The sequence below is a fragment of the Vulpes vulpes genome, chromosome 5, assembly GCF_048418805.1.
Source record: "Vulpes vulpes isolate BD-2025 chromosome 5, VulVul3, whole genome shotgun sequence".
NCBI lineage: Eukaryota > Metazoa > Chordata > Mammalia > Carnivora > Canidae > Vulpes > Vulpes vulpes.
In genome coordinates, this window is record NC_132784.1 from 78,174,694 (window position 1) to 78,198,945 (window position 24,252).

The 24,252-nt window shown below is 42.7% G+C and overlaps 1 protein-coding gene and 1 pseudogene across 1 annotated transcript; both read right to left on the minus strand.

Annotated features, from left to right (window-relative positions):
- Positions 1-11,310: 11,310 nt before the first annotated feature.
- On the minus strand, positions 11,311-12,270 carry LOC112930540 (olfactory receptor 5J3-like). Its single transcript, XM_026012885.1, has one exon. The coding sequence runs from the start codon at positions 12,268-12,270 to the stop codon at positions 11,311-11,313; it is 960 nt and encodes a 319-aa protein (XP_025868670.1).
- An 11,023-nt stretch (positions 12,271-23,293) lies between these two features.
- LOC112930598 (non-histone chromosomal protein HMG-17 pseudogene) lies at positions 23,294-23,604 on the minus strand (annotated as a pseudogene).
- Between the last annotated feature and the right edge of the window lie 648 nt (positions 23,605-24,252).

Below are 24,252 nucleotides of genomic sequence, written 5' to 3' on the forward strand. Positions count from 1 at the left end.
AAATTTGATACTTATTGAATTTAAGCAAGTCTGTCAACTGTGTTCAATTATAAAGGAAAACAACACAATTTAAAACACATGTACAAAATGCTATAAGCACCTTGCCATAGTTTGTGGCTAAAAGGTAGGGCGCAGTGGTAAAGCAAATGTGTAGATCTTGACAATTATGTTTAATAGAATATTATTTATTTTGAGACACTGATTTTGTTTTTCTGATCATTTGTTTATTCTTTTTTTGGCTTTTACTCAGTGGTCCTTCCCCATTCAAACTAGACCCCTTGGCAGCCGTGCCTCAGGGTAGGGTTGTTACAGCATAGTGCAGATACCAAAAAAGTCAATCCCTGGCCTTTGCGGTTTAAAATATGTTTTAGAAACCCAAGGCAGAGATAAAACTTTTGTGATAAGAAGCTTTTGAACTTCAAAAGCTAGAACCATCAATAACCCAGGGCATAAACTCATGCCTCAACCACAGGCATATAAGAATGTGATCAGTTCAGAGCCAGTTTTTCTAGTGCCTCTCTTTCTCTCAGAGACTAGATGAAAGTTCCCAGAGCAGAAATAAGTCTAAAGGCTGGTGAATCCTTAGGAAAGAATCCTGTGGCCCAATCTCTAGAGCTCCTGTACCTCTCAAGGTGTAGGATCAATTGAAAAGAAACGGCTGTGGCGCTGAGAGCCTGAGACCTTTCCTTGAGACTGGGAGTGTGGTGGGGAAGTGGTGGCGCCCCCCTCCTCCCCGAAAAGGAAGGAGTAACTGAGTCTAGAGAGGCTTTCCTTTTTTTTTTTTTTTTTAAGATTATATTTATTTATTCGTGAGAGACAGAGAGAGGCAGAGACATAAGCAGAGGGAGAAACAGGCTCCCCTTGGGGAGCCCAGTGTGGGACTCAATCCCAGAACTCCGGGATCACACTCTAAGCCAAAGGCAGATGCTCAACCACTGAGCCACCAACGGGTCCCTAGAGAGGCTTTTCTTTTTGGACACAGAGTTATGACCATGATCATCATAGTCTGGCAATTGGAGACCAAATGGGAATAGGATGTCTTGGTGAATGCCAGCCTGGACAGAGCATGACAGAGGACCCGGCGACAGACATCCCAGTCTACCCCATGTGTACTTGTTGATACTATACCCCTGAGAAAGAGAAGTGTATGTGGGTGGGTGTTGGGGAGGGAGACTCTTAAGTTGACCAATATTGCCCAGATTTGACAAAAAGGATTTTTCACCATCTAGTAGATGAGGAGCTTAAAAGAGAACTTGCCAAGGGGGAAAAAAAAGCCACACTTCTTGTACAGGTGAGTTTGGCACCTTACATGTGCACTTATTCTAAGGCTTAGAATCAGCATAAGCCAGCTTCATAGAGGGAACCTCACAGTCCAACAAACTTTTTGCCATGATTTTGTGCATTGCAGGCTTCTTTATCAAGGGAGAGACCAGCAGTGTTTAAATCCTCTCTTTACAAATTATTCAAGAGCACTGAAAAGACATTTCACAGTCACACCATCTCCTGCTCTATCATTTGCATATTTACTATTAGCAGATCTTTATATCCAATATCAAAGTTAAATTTTCTCTTTACCAAATATCATTTTAAGTAAACCGGATGAACAAGGACTTTTGAGTTTCAAAGTTACAGCAGAAAATTGAATTTGATTGTCAATATTTAGAGTAAAATCTATTTTGAATATTTTAAATATTCATGTATATGGTATATAACATTCAGATATAAAATCAAATTAAGCAATTATATCATATTTGAAAATTTATAAATTCCTTTTAGCTTTCTGAATTGTATATTTTCCGTTCTTCTTTTCCTTTCAAACAAATATAACATGTAAGAATAAAGTGCAAATTTCAGGCATTCCACTTTCTAAAATACGTTCCAGGAAAGCATTTCCAGGAAAGGCAAGGATTATCTGAGTGGGGAAGTTACTTTCCTGCTCACTCTCCATCCCAGAATATCTTAAAAAAAAAAAAAAAATCAAATCACCAATCTTCCAATAGCTTATTTATTTTTATCACGAATTTGCCCCATCCAATTGCAGTATGAATTAGAAATGGATAAATTCACTGGAGTCAGTTCATTTACCACCTTGAGTCAAAGGAAGGGCACAGTGGAAATAGTCCTGGATGTTTTTTTTTTTTTTTTTTTTTTTTTTTTAAGTAGGCTCCACCCTCAGCGCAGAGCCCAAATGAGGTCTTAATTTTTTTTTAAATTTTTTATTTATTTATGATAGTCACAGAGAGAGAGAGAGAGGCAGAGACACAGGCGGAGGGAGAAGCAGGCTCCATGCACCGGGAGCCTGATGTGGGATTCGATCCCGGGTCTCCAGGATCGCGCCCTGGGCCAAAGGCAGGCACCAAACCACTGCGCCACCCAGGGATCCCCCAAATGAGGTCTTGAACTCGCCACTCTGAGATCAAGACCTGAGATTAGATCAAAACCTAAGCTGAGATCAAGAGTTGGATGCTTAGCCAACTGAGCCACCCAGGTGCCCCAATAGTGCTGGATTTTGAGTCTGTGTATTATGTTTTGGTTTCAGTTCTTTGTTATTTTATGATATTTTTCTTTGTATTTATATACAAATGTATATAAATACATTTTATTTTGTTTTTAAAGATTTTATTTATTTATTCACGACACACACACACACACACACACACACACACACACACAGAATGGCAGAGACACAGGCAGAGGGAGAAGCAGGCTCCATGCAGGAAGCCCGACGTGGGACTCAATCCCGGCCAGGATCACACCCTGGGCCGAAGGTGGTGCCAAACTGCTGGGCCACCGGGCTGCCCTGTATTTATATACATTTTAAAGTATTTAAAAACTTTATTAGAACTATATGTTTTTAAAAGGTTATTAAATTGTGAAGTATATCATGCATGCAAAAGTGTTATAAAAACCAATACTATTTGAAGAATGTAGCTAAAGTAAACACCCCTGTGTGTACCATCCACCTTAAAAGTACAATGTTATGTATCTTTAATGTGTTTAGGAATCATCTGGGATCATGTTAAAATGCAAGTTCTGATTTAGTATATTTGGGGAAGAGCCTGAGATTCTGCATTTCTACCCAGCTTCCAGACAATGCCGATGTTGCTGGTGCACAGGTCACACATGTAGTGGTGTGATCTAAGGAGGCTTCTGTGTGCCTCTCCCAAATATCACCCCTGTCTCCCCGCCCCCAACAAGAAGCACTGTCCCAAATTTTCTGTCAGTCACTCTTTGCTTCATTTTAAATAGTTTTACCATCTGTGAATTCATTTCTAAACATTATGTTTGTTTAGTTTTGTCTGTTTTAAAATTTTATACAAATGGAATAATACTGTGTGCATCCTTCTGTTACTTATTTCTGTCCTTACTTCACTCAAGCTTATGTTTTATTTTTTTTTAAGATTTTATTTATTAATTTGAGAGAGAGAGAGAGAGAGAGAGAGAGAGAGAGAATATGAGCAGAGGGAGAGGCAGAGAGAGAAGCAGATTCCCTGCTGAGCTGGGATCCTCATGAGGGGCTCAATCCAGGACCCAGAGATTATGACCTGAGCTGAAGGCAGACACTTAACCATCTGAGCCACCCACGCATCCCTCAAGCTGATGTTTTAGAGACATGTTCATGTTGGTACAGGGACCCCGTATTTCACTTATTTCTGCTGCTATTTAATTTCTGTTATGTGACTGTGCCCTGTTGTATTCATCCATTTCTACTGTTACAGACATCTGTGCTACTTCTGTTTTTTTGCTATGACAAACAATGCTGCTATAAGCATGTTTCATAATGCAGTGTGAAGGATTTCTCTAGATTACATGCCTACTTATAGAACTGCTGGCTCAACTTTTTTTGTTTAAATATTTATTTATTAGAGAGAGAGAGAGTGCAAGTGGGGTAGAGACAGATAGAGAGGGAGAGGCTCCCAAACAGACCCCCTGCTGGGCGGGGAGCTCCACACGGGGCTCTATCCCATGACCCTGAGATCATGACCTGAGTTGAGATCAAGAGTAGGACACAACGTAGTAAGCCACCCAAGTGCCCCAGCTGGCTCAGCTTTTAAATTTGATGTCTAATTGTGGTCAAAGTGGTTGGTATAACTTATACACAGCCATTACTAAGATTTAGATTATCTGATTTTTAAAAAGATTTTATTTATTTATTGGCGCGCGCGCGAGAGAGAGCACAGGCAGAAGGGTCAGAGGGAGAGAGAGAAGCAGATTCCCTGCTCAGCCGAGAGCCCAATACAGGGCTTGACTCCAGGACCCCACGATCATGACCTGAGCTGAAGGTGTACGCTTAAGTGATTTAGCCACCAGGCACCTCTAGATTGTCTGATTTTTAATTTTTGCTGTTTTGGAGGGTATAAAAATATATCTTGGGATTTTTAATCTCCTTAATTTTAATTGCCAGTGAGACTTTCAAATGGTTCTTGGCCAACCAAGTCCAGCATATCTTATTAACTGTGATATGTTGGATGTGTTGCTTAACTTGGATCTTCTTTTCTTCATTGGTAAAAGGAAGGTAATGATGTATACCTGACAAAATATTGCCCTTTGGAGGAAGGACCTGCCATAGTAAAATGACACTTAGCTTACTTTTATTTTATTTTTTTAAAGATTTTATTTATTTATTCATGAGAGATAGAGATAAAGAGAGAGAGAGAGAGAGAGAGAGAGAGAGAGAGAGAAAGAAGCAGGCTCCATGCAGGGAGCCCAATGTGGGACTCAATCCCAGGTCTCCAGGATCAGGCCCTGGGCTGATAGCAGCGCTAAACCGCTGAGCCACTCGGGCTGCCCACTTAGCTTACTTTTAGATAGCATTTTGACCAGTATTGCTCTTAGGAGTAGATCGCTGGGGGATGCATCTCCAAATGATGCAGCAATCAACGGATAGATGATGGGTTCAGAGAAGCAGCCTGGGGAAAGGAGGGAGCTGTATAAAAAACAAAACAAGGGCCGCGTGGGTGCCTCAGCCTGTTAAGTATCTGACTCTTGGTCTCGGCTCAGGTCTTGATCTCACAGTTGTGGGTTCAAACTCCTGCTTTGGGCTTCACACTGGGCATGGGGCCTACTTAAACAAAAACAAATGAAAAAACAACAAAAAACCTCACCCCAAAACCCAACTAATATTTGTTGTTCTATTTACAGTAACACTAACAGCTTTTACCAGCAAACCCTAAATTTCAGTGGCTTAACAAAATAGAATATTTTGGTTCTTGTGTTCCCAGTTAGGAGGCAACTTTTCTCCACTAATTTAGGAAACCAGACTCCTTCCCTGTGGCCTCCATTGTACCCTAGGGCCACGGAGTCTCCTGCTTCCAGCTGGCAGCAGAGGAAACAGAGTCAAAGGGTCCTAACATCCACCCACTTCTTAAAAGTCTATGCCTTGAAATGAAATCTCTCCTCTGATCACATTCCTTTGGTGAAACCTAGTCACATGACCACATCCAGATGCAAGGAGGCCACAGAAATGTTGTGGTCACTTACCAGCCTCAACAGGGTTTTATGGGAGGGAAGCCGCAGTCATATACAGCATTAACTCATGATAATTCTCTCCACTGTTGTTAAGACAAAGTCAGATGGCATTGCTACCCTATCATTCCATCCCCATTTAGGTCACATGAATCCCCTGTTCCTGTTGATTTCCTCCTCCTCCTCCTCCTCCTCCTCCTCCTCCTCCTCCTCCTCCTCCTCCTTCTTCTTCTTCTTCTTCTTCTTCTTCTTCTTCTTCTTCTTCTTCTTCTTCTTCTTCTTTTAAAAATATTTTATTTATTTATTCATGAGAATACACAGAGAGGAGAGAGAGAAGCAGGGACACAGGCAGAGGGAGAAGCAGGCTCCATGCGGGGAGCCCAATGTGGGACTCGATCCTGGCTCTCCAGGATCACACCCTGGGCTGAAGGTGGTGATAAACTGCTGAGCCACCGGGGCTGCCCTATTTTCTTTCTTTCTTTTTTTTTTTTTTAATTTTTTTCTTTTTTAAAAATTTTTGTTTATTTATGATAGTCACAGAGAGAGAGAGAGAGAGAGAGAGAGAGAGAGAAGAGGCAGAGACATAGGCAGAGGGAGAAGCTGGCTCCATGCACCGGGAGCCCGACGTGGGATTCGATCCCGGGTCTCCAGGATCACGCCCTAGGCCAAAGGAAGGCGCTAAACCCCTGCGCCACCCAGGGTTCCCTAAAAATCTTTTTTTTTTTTTTAATTTTTATTTATTTATGATAGTCACAGAGAGAGAAAGAGGCAGAGACACAGGCGGAGGGAGAAGCAGGCTCCATGCACCGGGAGCCTGATATGGGATTCGATACCGGGTCTCCAGGATCGCGCCCTGGGCCAAAGGCAGGCGCCAAACCACTGCGCCATCCAGGGATCCCTCCTATTTTCTTTTTTAAAAGATTTTATTTATTTATTCATGAGACACACACACACACACACACACACACACACACACACAGAGGAGAGAGAGAGAGAGAGAGAGAGAGAGAGAAATAGGCAGAGAAAGAAGCAGGCTCCCTGCAGGGAGCCCAATGTGAGACTCAATCCCAGGATCCCAAGATCACATCCTGGGCTGAAGGAAGACGCTTAACCGCTGAGCTGCCCAGGTGTCCCCAAAAATTATTTTCTTAAAAGGATTTAAAAATTTTATTTATTCATGAGAGATACACAGAGAGAGGCAGAGATACAGGCAGAGGGAGAAGCAGGCTCCATGCAGGGAGCCTGACGTGGGACTCAGTCCCGGGTCTCCAAGATCACACCCTGGGCTGCAGGCGGCGCTAAACCGCTGAGCCACTGGGGCTGCCCTGTTGATTCTCTTATTACTGCTCATTTTATTATTTATCTTTTAAAGATTTCATCCATTTATTCATGAGAGACACACAGAGGGAGGCAGAGACATAGGCAGAGGGAGAAGCAGGCTCCCTGTGGGGAGCCTGATGTGGGACTCGATCCCAGGATCCCAGGGTCAAGACCTGAGCCAAAGGCAGACATTCAACCACTGAGCCACCCAGGTGCCCCTCTTACTGCTCATTTTAACATAGATACACACTGCTGAGAAAAGATCAGGGAAGAAGACACATAGTTTTCTCATTTGTTGGCTTTTGTCATGCTTTTTCCCTGCTAAGCATCCTCTCCCAGACTAAACTGTGAACTCTGGGAGAAGAATTGCATACTGTTTTCACTCAAGAATTTAGAGCTGGATCGAGGTAAGTGCATCAGTGCTTCTTAAGCCTTAATATGCACCCCAATCACCTGGGGATCTTGTGAAACTACATATTCTGAATCAGTAGGTCTGGTGCAGGGCCCCAGACTCTGCATTTCTCAAAAGCTCTCAGGTGATGACAGTGTCACTGGTCCAAGGAGAGCACTCATATAGATGCTCCATTCAATTATCCATTCAATTATCAAACAGATCTTAATATTGAGTGCCTACAATGTGCCAGACATTGAGGGACAACAGCAAATGGGCTAGGATAATAATTTGCCACTCCTTAGACTGAAAGCGTATACATATTTGTTCGACATTTATATAGTCAATTAAAATTGTACAGCAGAGACGCCTGGGTGGCTCAGCGGTTGGGCACCTGCCTTCGGCTCAGGTTGTGATCCTGGAATCTGGGATCGAGTCCTGCATCAGGGTCCCTGTGAGGAGCCTGCTTTTCCCTCTGCCTGTGTCTCTGCCTCACTCTCTCAGTCTATGTATCTCATGAATACATAATTTTTTTTGAATACATAAATCTTAAAAAAAAATTGTACGGCAGAGCCATATCAGAGGTACATTTAAGTTTTGTATTTTTACCCCTGACTTTCACGTTTTCAAAATGCTTTCCTTTTTTGTGGTTTCTTATTCTCTCTTCAGGAACTCGTGTGTTTGTGTGTCTACCAACTCTTGGGTGACACATTACATCCTTTAAATTTAGATAAGATCACTCTTACTAAATACTACCATATGGTGCATTATTTAGTTTTAGAATTCAAGGTAATTGTGACCTCCAACCTCAGGCAACGGTTACCTAGCTGGTCTTAGAGTTACTTTTACTGCTTGTGGTGGCACCATGCAACTTAAGTGTGTGATTCAAAAAATACTCAACAGGGATAGTTTAAATCAGGCAAGGAATATTTTAAAATGTTCACCCAAAGAAAGAGTCCACGTCAGTTACATAGAAATACGAGTAAACCAGCACCTTATTTCTGATTTTTCTAGTGATGCTTTAGAACCCTTTATAGAAGATGGTTTAATCAACTGGCCAACTGGCCAGTAACAGAGGCAAAGCTGCGTATTACTAAATCTCATTTAGTTTTCCTCTCTCTGGGAGACTACGTTTTCCTGGGCTCCTTTGCAGTTATGTGAAACTCAAAGACTGGTTTCAGGGTAATGGCGTGTGGGTTGAAATGATGTGAGCCAATTTTTTTTTTAAAGATTTTATTTATTTATTCATCACACACACACACACACACAGAGAGAGAGAGAGAGAGAGAGAGAGAGAGAGAGAGGCAGAGACACAGGCAGAGGGAGGAGCAGGCTCCATGCAGGGAGCCTGGTGTGGGACTTGATCCTGGGATTCTAGGATCATGACCAGAGTCGAGGCAGGCACTAAATCCTGAGCCACCCAGGCATCCCTTTGGGTCAGTTAATTAAAAGGACTCTACAGGGGCACTTGAGGTGGCTCAGTTGGTTGTGTCTGATTCTTGGTTTCTGCTCAGGTCATGATCTCATGGTTGTGGAATCGAGCCCCATGTCAGGCTCTGTGATCAGTGGGGAGTCTGCTTGAGACTCTCTCTGCTCCTCCCTCCCACTTATGTAGTATATGTGCTCTCTCTCTCTCAAATAAATAATTGAGTCTTTTAAAAAACCCCACTCTACAAGACTTTCTTGATTATTTCCCCCCATGATTAAAATCTTAGAGGGCACAGGTTGAGGTGGCAGTGTTGTAAGATGACAGGGGGCTCAGATATGATGGATGGATAAAAGTTGCTCTGAAGAGTCCCCTGATCTGTCCCATCCTTAGTATAAGTGAAAGACTTTGTGGTACCAACTCATTGACACAATGGGGTTTATTTTTCACTGTAGCACAAGCTGGCTTATTGCTATTCTGACCATTAATCCAGGTAGGGCCTATCACATGGTGTTGCACCTGGTTGCCTCATAAATATTTTTCCAGATGAATGAATTAGATTGATTTATACTCTCCACCATAATGTTCCAGTCCTGACCTCAATTGTAGGCATGTACCGAAAACTTAGTTTATACCTTAAAGGAATGTGGAACATAGGAGGAACATTAGTTAAGTATTGGCTTAATGAAAGAAAAGAGAAGTAAGAGATTTTCACACTCAGCTTCCTGAAAGGATTTAATTATTATTATTATTTTTTTAGGATAAAGTATTAGAATCAAACATGTTCAATATAAAAGTTTTGGAGAATTTTGGAGAAAAACAGGATGTATTCCCCATTGTGCGCCCACTCTCATACAATCATTATTTATGTGTCTGTGTGTTCTTTCCAATTTTTTTTAGCATTTATATTTGTTACAGAGTTAGAGTCACCCTCTGGACTTTCTGGCCTGCTATTTTCTTATTATGTAGTCTTCATGTGGGTGATTGTTAGTGGTTACATCAGAATCCATCTCAGGGATGAATCCTTTAATCTTTTCCTCCTTTGAATATTTAGGAAGCTTCTAATTTTCTGTTTCTTTCTGTCTTAAATATTTCATTTATTTATTGATGAGAGACGCAGAGAGAGAGAGGCAGAGACACAGACAGAGGGAAGCAGGCTCCCTGTGGGGAGCCTGATGCGGGACTTGATCCCAGGACTTTGGGATCACGCCCTGAACCAAAGGCAGATGGCTTAAACACTGAGCCACCCAGGTGCCCCTACTTTCTGTTTTCAAAAATGATGTTGTGACAAACCTCTTTATTTTATGTATTTAGAATAATTTCCTTTAAGGTAGATTTGGATTTTTTTAAAACTTTTTATTTTATTTTATTTTATTTATTTATGATAGGCACACAGTGAGAGAGAGAGAGAGGCAGAGACACAGGCAGAGGGAGAAGCAGGCTCCATGCACCGGGAGCCCGACGTGGGACTCGATCCCGGGTCTCCAGGATGGCGCCCTGGGCCAAAGGCAGGCGCCAAACCACTGCGCCACCCAGGGATCCCTAGATTTGGATTAAAAAAAAAAAATGCTCCTTTTAAATCATCCCAGGTCAAAAATCTCAGGCTGAAACTTATTCAACTCAGGTTAGGACTTTGTGAAAGTTTCAGAGCAGACCTTCCAGGCCAGTGCTCGGCCTTGAATTAGGTCAAGTTCAGCTTCTTCATCCATGTGATTCCCTGAAACATATACTCACCATATTACATGTATATTTAAAGATGTCAAGGCCAAATATAAATATTTTTGGAATCGGTGTCTTAAAATACAGTATCTTATATGATGCCTGTTAACTGTGCAAATATCACACACCCATACACACATGTGCCTTTGGGAATTATGAGGCATGTACATACATCTGATTAGAAAATACATATACGAGGGAAGATCCCTCTTGATCCTGAGATTTTATTTAATGGGGCAGCTTATGAGGTACCTGGGTGGCTCAGTGGTTAAGCGTCAGCCTTTGGCTCAGGCCATGATCCTGGGCTCCTGGGATCGAGTCCCACATCAGGCTCCCTGCATGGAGCCTGCTTCTCCCTCTGCCTATGTCTCTACCTCTCTCTCTCTGTGTCTTTCATGAACAAATAAATAAAATCTTTAAAAAAAAATAATGGGGCAGCTCAGCAAAGGCAGCAACAATAAGAAATAAGGACACTTCTATTCTGGCCATCTTTCTTTTTTGAATAGGAATAGAAAGAACTGAGCCCCCTCACAGCTTACCCCCACCTCATTAAATCAGTGGCAAAACAAATGATTCCGCTGCTCCTTGTCCAATGTCTCTCGGAAATTGTGATGAACTGCCAGGAGAGGACTTGGCTTGTGGCTGTGGTGTGCAAGAAACATCCCTGGTTTGGGTGGGGAAGTCCTGATATTAAATACTCTCTCACTAACTGTGCAGCTTTAGGTAACTTATTTTTACCAAGTCACTTGTAAAATGTGATCATCATAACAATGATTGCCTCGCAATATGGATGCAAACATTCAACACAATAATGGATAAGAAGATGCTTTTAAAAATTGCAGTTCTCTCTACAAAGAATGATATTTTCTCTTCCTTCCCTACTTTTTCCACCTCCTTCAAAACCAGGGCTGCTCTCTGTTCTGTCAATTCATAATTTGATTTGGAAGATGCTGTGCCTTCCTCATTCCAACAAACAATGTTGCAGGACTCAGCAGGGAAAGATACTGACCTGGAGCTTTCTCTGCAGTGCATCCTTCACCTCCTTGTTGCGGAGGCTATAGATAAAGGGGTTGAGCATGGGGATTATGATGGTGTAGAACACGGACACTATTTGGCCATTGGTATCATTAGTGGATCCATGAGGCTGGACATAGGTGAAAACCACAGTGCCGTAGAAAATGGCAATGGCCAGGAAGTGGGAGGCACAGGTGGAGAGGGCCTTCTCCCGTCCAGCGGCTGAGCGCATCCTCCCAATGGCCACCAAGACCAAGCTGTAGGAGGTGAGGATGACTGCAGCAGGCAGAAGGGTAACCAGAGCAGAGAAGATATAGAGGACCACTCCTGCTGTGGCTGTGTTGGCACAAGCCAGGCGGAGAAGGGGAGGGATGTCACAGAAGTAGTGTGTTACCTGGTTGGGCCCACAGAAAGGCAGAGCAAAGACGTTCCCAGTCTGGATAGCAGAGTTGGCGCCACCAAATGCATAGGAAGCAGCTACCAGCTGGAGACAGGTCTCCTTGGTCATGATCGAACCATAATGGAGGGGTTGGCAGATGGCCACAAAGCGATCGTAGGCCATGGAGGCCAGCAGGAAGCTCTCAGCTGTCACATGCACCACAAAAAAGGTTAGCTGGACCACACAGCCCTCAAAAGAAATGGTCTTGTCAGAGGCCAGGAAGTTGACCAAGAGCTTGGGTGTGACCACAGAAGAGTAACAAATATCAAGAAAAGAGAGGACACTGAGGAAGAAATACATGGGACTATGGAGACGGGAGTCTGTGAAGATGAGTGCCATCATTCCCAGGTTGCCCATCACTGTCATGGCATAAATGAGCAGAAAGGTTACAAATAGAAGCTGCTGGAGCTCTGGATAGCTGGAGAATCCCAACAAGATGAACTGGGTAACTGGAGTGTGGTTGCCACTTGCAAGGGCTAGTTCTCCAGGTGTCATCTGCAGAGGTGACAAATGACAATCAAACAGGTATTACCTGAGCATGTCCACCACTGTACATAGGACAATGAGGGAGAACACCAAGCAAGTATAAGGCTCTTTGCACAAGAAGCTAATGGGGAGCATCGTGCATGTAGAAAAGACATAACTGTGAAGCCTGACAGACCTGATTCCTAATTCTGATTATGGCACTAACTAGTTGTGTACCCTTGGATAAGGTATGGATGAGCTTTAGTCTTCTTGACATAAAATGAAAAAAAATATGCCTACTTTTTAGAGTTGCTGCATGGCCTAAATGAGTAAGTGAATGTACAACATCTGAATGTCTGGGACATAGTAGGTGATCAATAAATTATGAGTCCTCTTCCCCAATTTCTAGTGCCTGTATCTAAAAATATGCTTACATTTGACAATCATTTTGTTCTTTTTAAAAATCAAGATATAATTCGTATACTATAAGATTCACCATCCTAGGGGTGCCTGGGTGGATCAGTGGATTGAATGTCTGACTCTGGATTTTGGCTTAGGTCATGATTTCAGGGTCCTGGAATTGAGCCCACATTGGGCTCTGTGCTTGGCGAGGAGTCTGCTTGAGATTCTCTCTCTCCCTCTCCCTTTGCTCCTCCCCACCGCATGTTCTTTCTCTTTGGCTTTCTAGAATAAATAGATATATAAATAAATAAAATCTTTAAAAAATAATAAAGTGTTTGACTTAGTGGTTGTACAACCATTGCCACTATTTGGTTGCGGAACACTTTCATCATCAGAAAAAGAAAATCTCATGGCTATTAGTAGCCACCCTCCATTCTACCCTTCCCTTAGCTCTTGAAAATCATTAATCTCCTTGCCGTCTCTATGGATTTGCCTATCCTGGACATTTCATATAAATGGATTCATACACTTAGTGGCCTATTGTGTCTGGCTCCTTTCACTTAACGTTTTATAATTTTTGTATTTATTATTTATGATAGTCATACACACACAGAGAGAGAGAGGCAGAGACACAGGCAGAGGGAGAAGCAGGCTCCATGCACCGGGAGCCCGACGTGGGATTCGATCCCGGGTCTCCAGGATCGCGCCCTGGGCCAAAGGCAGGCGCCAAACCGCTGCGCCACCCAGGGATCCCTTTTTTTTTTTTTAATAATTTTTTTTCACTTAATGTTTTAAAGATTTATCCATGTTGTAGCATGTATGGGTGTTCATTCTGTCTTGTATTTAAACATCCTTCATGGCATCGCCACTCTATAGTAGCCAGTGTGTCCTCTGAGAATCTATTGAGTTGAATGTCACCTGAGAGACCATTAGCTTGGAAATACTGTTTTAGTCTTGCTTGACTGTCCTCCAAGATGTTTATCTGTAGGAGAACTGGAAATACTCATAATCCTTTCCTTCTTCCCCATACTTCCCTCTCTCTTCTGCCCCTCATCTCCCACTTCCTTGGGGTGTCTAGGATACATCCTGAAAATTAGTCCTAGGAAAAGCTCACCAATGCCTTCATCCGTGTCAAATGGTTTATGTGGAGACAAGGAGGAACTCTGGTGTCTTCTTGCAGAAGAACATGGACTAGCTTCACCTTTGTTCCCACCTGCTGTAATAGGTACAGAGCACGGTATGGGGCTGACAGGATAGAGACCTGATTTCTAGTTCCAGCTCTGTTACTGTGGCTGATTTTCCTCTCTCTGGGCTTCTGATTCCTTGTTGGCAGAGTCAAGGTTTGGCAGGGAATATCTCAGGGCTCACACCTGGCCCTGATCACACAATGACAATGAGTGAGTGCATCTTCCCCGAACTTGTTGCCTGGGAATGGATATTTGTGCCAGTGGAGCCCCAGGCAACACAAAAAGAACCCTTATGAATTCATCCAGAAAAAGTGTACTCTGCACCTGGTTGTAACAGACAATTTTAGGAAGGTCTGTTCAACTTGCAAGGATATATTTAAGTACCTTGGCCACTCACAGCAGTGATCCCTGGCAAATATTTTGTACATGAAGGAGGAAGTTATGAGAAACCTTGTTAACATAAATGAATAGATTGGAATATGAGGAGTTTTGTTATGGTAATGCCATTCGATTCATTGAACTTTTTAGTTAATGCCAAGAATCACATAGGGATGTATCATCAGAAATCATTTTTAATGTTGCATCATCTGTCAATTTGAAAAGATCCTCCCTCTATTTTGTTGAAAGATTTCCATCTGACTTGAAAAGGATTTTATAGGTAGTCAATAAATTCATTTACTTTTTCAACACCTATTTATGAAATTACCTCTTTGTGTGGTATCCTGGAAGTTTTGTATGCCAGCAAAATGCCTCCTGCTAAGAGTCAGGATGGGTTAGAAGCATGCGTTTTTTTTTTGTTTTTTTTTGTTTTTTTTTCCAGGAATGAAAGGACAACTGTAAAGGGGGAGACAAGGAAGGAGTATAGCACTTCCTTCCCAGATGCATTTCCAAGGACACTGGTTTTATAAAAGAGTGGATGTGGATCTTTAGGCTCTAGAAATTAGTTCCCTTCAAAATGGCTTTGCCTACGAAGCCCTTGAAAAGTTTTTACTTCACCTTCAGGAGTACAGAACCCTGGTTTGAAGAATGTGGCCTTATACATACTGGTTACTTCCAGGACACCACCCTCTCCCCTACTGCCTCTCCTTCCTATCAGGGCTAGTCTTGTGATTTTGTGATTAACCACAGGAGAATTCGCTGGAACCTTCTGCGCCCTTCAGAGACCAACCTTCTGTTTAGTACAAAAGTCAGAATAAACAACCTCGAAAGTCAAGGTCCCGGGGCTGGGGCAGAAACCTATCACGTGATTCAGTCTTGGCATTTACCTAAGGGAGACAGCTTCTTGCCCTGTGCTCCAAGTTCCCCACCAAGGGATCCGTGTATCTTTTATGCTTGCTCTTCCTTTTCTGACTTTAAGGATTTAGTTGTGTCCAAATCTAAATATCTCCAAGTCTCTGATCTACCATGAGTATTAATGTTCTCAATATTCTCTGAGGGGATGACAACCAACCCTCTGCACACATGCACACGCATGCACACTCACACTCAGTGTTTTTAGGGTGAGCTCTTGGATCCTGCTCTCCAGTAAATAAGGTTTCTTGTCCTCCTCCCCAGATCTCCCTTTCCTACTGTATTCTGATGGTCCAGACTGTGTTCCCTCCTAATCCTTTGCTATTCCCATCCCAACTTGCAGATGGCTGTTCTATACCTTCAGAGCCACAGCTACCAATAATTCTGGATTGCGGTGGCCTGGAGCAACAGCCTTACAGATGTACCCTGAGATTCTCGGTGTGCGAAGTATCCCCAGGCATCCTCCGTAAATCCCGCAGAGCCATCCCTCAGCCCTTCCTGTCAGATTTCCCTTACCCAACCAAATTCTCTTTTTGTGTGCGATTGTTATCTGGCAGCTGAATCTCACTCACACAGATGTATTTAGAATTATTTAACAGGGCTTCATCAACTTTGCTGTCTTTCTTTCCTCCCACTTGGTTGTTTTGCTTTCCTATCACATTATAGATTCTGAAAGCAGAGCCTTTTCTAAGTTTTGTATGAAGTGAACAGCAAATATTTGAGCAACTACTGTTATGCATAAGTATTTGAACAACTGCAGTTCAAAAGTATTGAAGCTACTACAGTTACTCTAAGTATTTAAACAACTATTGTTCAAATAGGGTAAGACACGGCTTTGGCCATTTAGGATCTTGAAATTTTGCTGAGAGATAAACTCATTCCCATGAAATAAGAGGGAAGATGGTAAAACCCACCAGAGTTGGAGTCCTCTGGAAAGCTTCAGAAATGGGAGCATGGGGCTGAGCCTGAGGGGAGGAAGGTGGAGCTTGGTGCAGGAAATTGGGAAGCACCGCAGCCTAGAAGCGAATTAAACTTCTCAGTAAATATTTACCAGGCCAAAGATGCATTGGAAAGAGGAAACCCGGTAGTTACTCAACCTTTTTGAGTTTCCCTAGTTTCTTTTTTTTTTTTTAAGATTTTATTTATTTTTTTATTCATGAGACACACACACACACACAGAGAGAGAGAGAGAGAGAGAGAGAATGAGAGAGAGAGGCAGAGACAGAGGCAGAGGCAGAGGCAAAGGCAAAGACAGAGGGAGAAGCAGACTCAATTCAGGGAACCCAATGCGGGACTCAATCCCAGGACCCCGGGATCATGCCCTGAGCTGAAGGCAGATGCTCAACTGCTGAGCCACCCAGGCGCCCCAAGTCTCCCTAGTTTCTGAGGCCAGAAAGACAATGGGTATCCATGTACTTAGCACACTTCTGGCAACAGGGTAGGCACTGGGTATACATTAAGTTCAATCCCACTGCAAGTTAGATTATGAGCACATCATGGATGGGGAGCTGGAAGAGATTTCTCAGGACCCCTGAGCACAGTGGGATCTCAGGGATGCTTAAGGGCTGACAGTAGGGGCTGGGGTGGGTGCAGATCTGGGGAGAGAAGAGGGAGAGGCTAAACAGGCAACCTCAGCTTTCTGAATCAGCCCTGATGGAACTCAGTAGAATTTCCTGGAGACAAATACCCACCTTGTAGATGATGCTCCCAGCCCGATACACCTCAAGATCCTCTCAGCCCAGCCACATAGGGAAGCATCTGGGACTTACTCTCACTCCAGCCTGTGTCTTTCAGGTTGTCCTCCCTAGAGCTGTTTCTGGGGTGACCACACATCCAGACCCGGTAACAAGGCACACAGCTTAGGACTGAGGCTTTGGGTGCATCCTGGTTCTGTTGGGCTTATAAAGCTAGCTCCATTCCCTCTGGATCCCAGGTGGCTTTGGAGGCTCAGAGCTCTGGGAGGTGCTGGAAACATACCCACCCCCATATCCTCTTCAGGGGTCCTGCAAGGTTCAGGCGCTGGGGAAGAAGAGCCGATCCCCTATAGATTGTGGTCACTTGCTTTGGTCTTGAGGCCGAGGTCAGGGTCTCCTGGAGGCCTTGGAGCTTATGATTCATTCACACCAGCAGGAAGACTCAGCAGAAAGACTTCCTGACTCCTCCTTGGAGTCTGAAGTCTGGATGAGCAAAGGTCAGCTTGCCCCTTGGGAGCTTGCAGAAAACTGGGGGACTGTTGACCCAGCTAGCCTCGCTAAATGACCCAGGGGCTCTTTGCTGGGCCCTAATCCCGTTAGAAAAGTTAGTGACACTGATACATATAGAGCTCAGTGCGTTTCCTTGTTATTTCTGTGTTCTAGCAGCAGAGGGGTGTGGAGGGGATTTGGGGGCCCATGGGGTAGGAAGTCTGAGGCTTGACCCTCTCTGTGAAGCTCTCCTGCTTTGGGCAGCCAGGGAATCATCTGAGGAGGCACTGGGGGCCTTGTTAACAGCATAGGTAATTTATTTATATTAGCAATTAAAAAAATTCTATTTTCAGAAAGGAAGCTAACTTCTAAGCCTAGGAAATGCCGATGGGCATAAGAAGGAGCCCAGGGGATTGTTAACCAGAAGCCAGGAGCACAGTGATCATCTCCCAGCTGTTTTTTTGTCCCTCCTCTTCCCTGCTCTGACTGCTTTGAGGATGGGCAGGGGCTGCTCCCTCCCTCTCGGTCTTCAGCCGGCTCTGCTCTCCAGAGGGGCCTGCGGCCTAGCACTGGGCCCAGCTGAGGTTACTGGAGAGGTGTGCTTCTGGGTCCATGAGTCCCTCGACCGTTCTAGCTAAAGAGAATTACTGAGCCTGTAGCCCAGGGGGCACTCAGCCGAGATGTGGTGGTGCAGCAGTGCCTCTGCGTCAGGACTGTGACACCCCCTGGGAGGACCAGGTGCATTCTCAGGGTGCCAGTGGAGTAGATGCATTCACATTAGAAAAAGAGCATATTTGGACATTTTATTTTATTTATTTTTTAAAGATTATTTATTTATTTATTTGAGAGAGAGAGAGAGAGAGAGCGCGCGCGAGCACAAGCAGGGGGAGGAGCAGAGGGAGAGGGAGAGGCAGACTACCCACTGAGCAGGGAGGTCTCTACATGGGGCTCCATCCACCACCACGACCTGAGCCAAAGGCAGAGGCTTAACCGACTGAGCCACCCAGGCATTCCATATTTGGACATTTAAAAAAAAAGCACCAAGAAATAATAAAAAGTTGGAATAAAATAATCTGGGTGGGGACATGGGAAAAAATATAAAGGGCATTTTAGAGATAATAAGATCCAATATGAATTGTGGGTTAGATAACAGTACTGTAGCAGTATAAAATGTCCCAGTTTTGATAACTGTCCTGACTGTGGAAGGGGATGATGTATTCTTTTTTCTTTTTTAAGATTTTTATCTTTTTAAGTAACTGCTACACGCAATGTGGGGCTTAAACTCACGATCCTGAGATCAAGAGTCCCATGGTCCCCCACTGAGCCAGCCAGGTGCCCTGAGAATGAACTATTTTTAGGATCTACTCACTGAAGTGTTTAGTGATGATTGCTTTGGAAAAAAATTCATATCTATATGAATATTCTATATGTGTATGTAATATACACATATATATGGAAATGTAAACTAGAGGCATCTCTAGGGAAAGGATGTATAGAATTCCTGCGTTATTCTTGCAACTTTAAAAAGTATATTAAACATATTATAAATATATATCAGACGTCCAATAGCTCAGTGGTTGAGCATCTGCCTTAGGCTCAGGTCATGATCCCAGAGTCCCAGGATCGAGTCCCACATCAGGCTCCCCGCATGGAGCCTGCTTCTTCTTCTTCTTCTCCTTTTTTTTTTTTTTTTTTTTACTATTTTATTTATTTATTCATGAGAGACACACAGAGAGGCAGAGACACAGGCAGAGGGAGGAGCAGGCTCCATGCAGGGAGCCCGATGGGGGACTCAATCCCGGGACTTCAGGACCATGCCCTGGGCCAAAGGCAGGAGCTAAACCGCTGAGCCACCCAGGAATCCCCATGGAGCCTGCTTCTGCCTCTGCCTGTGTCTCTCATGAATAAATAAATAAAATATTAAAAAAATAAATATATATTAAATCATGTCTAAATCAAAAAGTTAAAAAAAAATTCTGAGTGGGAGGAGTGGTGTGGGCAGACATGAAGCAGGAATTGGCAGTAAGTTGGTCATTGTCCAAGCTGGGTGATCAGTATGCGAGAGTTAATTGTCATACTGTCTGCTGTGTATATATTTGAACTTTTTTTTAAAAATAAGATTTTACTTATTTGAGAGAGCACAAGAGAGAGCATGAGCAGATGGAGGGTCAGAGGGCGAGGGAGCAGACTCCCTACTGAGCAGGGAGCCTGACTAGGGGTTGCATCCCAGGACCCTGGGATCACGACCCGAGCTGAAGGCAGATGCTTAACCAACTGAGCCACCCAGACACCCCATATTTGAACTTCTTCATCATAATTTTAAAAGGTATTGAAGCATCACAGAAATCAAAATTTTCTTGCAATTCCTTATACTTATAGTTTAAAGTTAATATGTGGAATAGTACACCCCATAATTTTTCAGTATTTATCTTAAAGGAAACAAAAACGTTCAAAGGAAGGGAGTTGTAGCCAATTAGTTCTAGACTCAAAAGTTCAGCCTGTGTTTTCTGGGTCCCAGTCTGTGAGTCTTTACACAATGCCTTTGTCTTCTTAATTAGTGGCTGGGCAATAATTTGGAATTAATGAGTGCATAGAACTTTCTATTTTGCCCTAACAAGATAATCCAGTACTATACAGCTGTACTTTTTGTTTACAAATTGAAAGCAGACATTAATATGATAAACACCAATATATCCACCACTTTTACTTAGTAAATGTACATGTTTTTGCTATATATGCTTCAGATCTTTTTTTTTTTTAATTGTGGAAAGTCATTGAAATCCCCATATATTCTACCCCAGTTCTATGCCCCTCCCTCCCTAGAGACAACCATTATCATAAATTTGACTTGTGGCCTTTATAGTCTATGAAAGAATTATTTATTTATTTATTTATTTAATTTATTTTTTATTGGTGTTCAATTTGCCAACATTTAGCATAACCCCCAGTGCTCATCCCATCAAGTGCCCCCCTCTGTGCCCATCACCCAGTCATCCCATCCCCCGCCCTCCTCCCCTTCCACCACCCCTTGTTCGTTTCCCAGAGTTAGGAGTCTCTCATGTTCTGTCACCCTCACTGATATTTTCACTCACTTTCTCTCCTTTCCCTTTATTCCTTTTCACTAATTTTATATTCCCCAAATGAATGAGTCCATATAATGTTTGTCCTTCTCCGATTGACTTACTTCACTCAGCATAATACCCTCCAGTTCCATCCACGTTGAAGCAAGTGGTGGTATTCTTCGTTTCTAATGGCTGAGGAATATTCCATTGTATACATAGACCACATCTTCTTTATCCATTCATCTTTTGATGGACACCGAGGCTCCTTCCACAGTGTGGCTATTGTGGACATTGCTGCTAGAAACATCGGGGTGCAGGTGTCCCGGTGTTTCACTGCATCTGAATCTTTGGGGTAAATCCCCAGCAGTGCAATTGCTGGGTCATAGGGCAGGTCTATTTTTAACTCCTTGAGGAACCTCCACACAGTTTTCCAGAGTGGCTGCACCAGTTCCCATTCCCACCAACAGTGCAAGAGGGTTCCCCTTTCTCCATATCCTCTCCAACATTTGTTTCCTGCCTTGTTAATTGAAAGCATTTTTTTTAATTGAAACTGTGACTCATACAAATATAAAAGACAGACATATTGAAGACTTTATTCAACTTATCAATAAGAAAAACAGTAAGATATTAAGGCCAGTTCAGAGAGCATTTGAAGGGATGGGAATTTTTTTTAATAAATTTATTTTTTATTGGTGTTCAGTTTATCAACATACAGAATAACACCCAGTATTTATAGGCAATAAACTTAATAAAAATAATAAAAGAAAATAAATTTAATAGGAAGCTAAGAGAACATTGGTAGGTTAGATACTTGAGTGATTCTTGTCCTATGTGGCAATAAACTATGAACTTGGGGTTATTTTTTCTACAAGACAGATATAATTGGACAAAAATCTCTAAGTTAACATGTAACGTTACTAAGTCTAGAACTTTTAATCAGTAGTTACCACAGGCCAAGCCAGGTACATTTTCCTAAATAAATTCTTGGGTTGGGCCTATTAATGTCCCACTGTAACATTAAAAGGACACACCACTCACTTTTTCCTATCATTTCCATGTTTTGGATAATTTTTCTTAGCAAATCTACATTTCTATATTTTCCTGAAGATATGAAGCTATAAATAATAATAGTAGCTATTTATTAAGCATTAATTTGTGCCAAGCACTGATTTGGTGTTTTTTTTTTTTTTTTTCTTTTCTTTTTTGAGAGAGAGAGCTAGTGTATACTTGCAAGACTGGGGAGGGGCAAGGGAGAGGAGAGAGAAAAACTTAAGCAGGATCCAGGCCCAGTGCAGTTTAGCTCACAACCCTGAGATCATGAAATCAAGCACTGTTTTAAGGGTTTTACATGTACTAAGTCCTTTGTCCCTCCAAATCAATATTAGGTGCTTTTTTTGTTTTGTTTTGTTTTTTTGTTTTATAGTCTCCACTTTATTTCCCCCAAACAAGAGAGGTCAGTAACCTGTGGAAGGACATTCGAACTGCAAGTAGCAATTTATGACAAGTTCTATTTCTTAAAAGCTGACTTCTTGCTCCTTTCCCTAGAGGAAAGGAGTCTCTAAACTGAAGCCATCAGAAAAAACAAAACAAAACAAAACAAAACAAAACAAAACAGGAATAGCTCTGGTTTGGGAGTCAGAGCAGTTCACCAGCAAGGACAAGAATTTAATCTATTCACAGAAGACTTGTAGGTCTGCTGCAGAACAAGCGTGCCTAGCTGTCTTACCTATCTCGTGGCCAATTGCAGTACACAAACACAGAAGCACTTTTTACTGATACAAGGACCATTCTTGGACCTACTAATTTTATAGAGATTTTAAATGTGAATGAAGTGAAAAGGCTCTTCTGTCAGCTACCAGGCCAACACCTCAGACCTACCAAAACTCTGCCTTTAAAGATATGGTAATACTGCAGAACAAGTACAGAAATCCCTCCTCTCCTCCCAGCCTCTCACCACCAGTCCACTCCAGGGATCTTTCCTAACTCCACCTGGCACTGGTTCTACAGACGGACTCTAGACCAGAATGGCTGTACCTAAAACCTCTACACCTCACACCAGAATGCATCCTGTCCTGAGAGGCCTGGAGAAACCAGGCTCCCCCACTCCCAGGAAAAGATTAGAGGCAGCATTCCAAGCCAAACTGTATCCAGCTTTATTAAAAGATACTTTTCATAAACAATCATGGTATTTCAGGCAGGATATGGGCGGACGATTGTTAACAGTATACAACAACTTTCAAACTCCCTTCTTCAGTGGACTACGAAAATCAGAAAGCCACTGTAAAACCCAATGAAGTCTTTATGTGATGCTCTGAACAGGGAAAGTTTAGAGAGAGGGTTGACAGTTCACATTTAGCATGTTGTTTAACAACTTTTCACAAGCCAACCCTGACTTTCAGGAAATGAAATGAAAATAGCTGAATTATCAATCTGAAGATCCACAAGCTAAAAAAGGAACTGTTTTGAGGGACGCTATCTTAGTGGTGACACTGTAAAGTCCAGATTGCCTGACATACTGGGAACCATTTCATGGGCTCAGGTTCCAACAGGTCTCTGGGTTTAAGGGAGTCAAGTCTATGTTGAAGACAGAGAGGGAGAAGAGGACATAAAAAAATGAATTTTAGTTTTTCCACACCACCAAGGTGGCTCATGTGTGTCAACATCAAGGAATCTTTCCTCCTGGGAGCCAAGAGGAAGTTTCTCAAAACTAGAAGGGAAAAATATTTTTCCCCTTGTTACCAATCGAGCTTCGGAGATAATCTAATAGTGACATATGTCCTTCCCCCAAAACAACAATGAAGTGTTCTGTGTGCTAACAACATAGCTTAAAAAAGAAAAAAAAGGTAAAACAAAATTCTGTGTTTTATTTATTTATTTATTTTTCTGCATTTATAAAACTTGATAAAAAAATAGTATTTCAAAGTGTACAGTCACCAGAAGTACACAGTTATCAAAAAAGCACACACTTCACTTGGCATCTCCAGCACCTTCAGCTTTCTGTGCCTGGTCTGTTTTTGCATCTCCATTTTCTGCAGGGTTCTTTCCATCTTTGCCAGCATCAGCTTTCCCCTTTTTCCCTTTGGGTACCTTCTCTTCTTTTTTTGCAGAGGCCTTTTTAGGCTTGGGCTCTGGCTTTGGAGGAGCAGGTTTAGCAGATAACCTTGCAGATCTTCTCTGTGGCTCATCCTTCACCTTGGCTTTATCTCCTTTAGCATCCTCTTCAGCCTTTCTCTTGGGCATGGTGACAACGGCAGTGGGCCGTAGGTGCTGGACGCAGGGATGCAGCAGCCCGCGGGCTTTGGCTGGTCCGGGGGTCATTCTCAGCTCTTCTTCACACTGTGCCTTAGGTACTATTGTTATTCTCATTTTACAGGTGAATAAACTGAAACACAGAGGTAAAATAAAATTCCTAAGGTTGTAGAGCTAACAAGTGGCAGAGCAATGATCCAATCCCATGCTGTCTGGTGTCATACTGTACACTATTTTACAATTTGCTGTCTTACCTTCAATATCATACTTCGGAGAACTTTCTGGGATATCATTATAGCTCATTCCCTTTGACTACAATGCTACTGTTTACTGTTCCAATGTATTACTATAAAGCAGGTAATTTACCTGTTCCTGCATTGGTGAACATATAAGCAGAGTTTTCACAGTGTGCCATAAATATTTTTAAATATGTCTCTTTGTGTATGTGTATGAGGGTCTTTCTAAGTTAATTACCTTGAAATGAAATTTGTCTACTTCAGAAGCAGCAGATGAGGCCTTCTGTGATCTTGCCATAGCTTCTAACTGACCCCAAGATAATAGCTCACAGAAGGCCGGAGGCTTTTCCCCTTTTTTAGAGAGAGGGAGAGTATGGAAGCATAGAGGCAGAGACAGAACAGG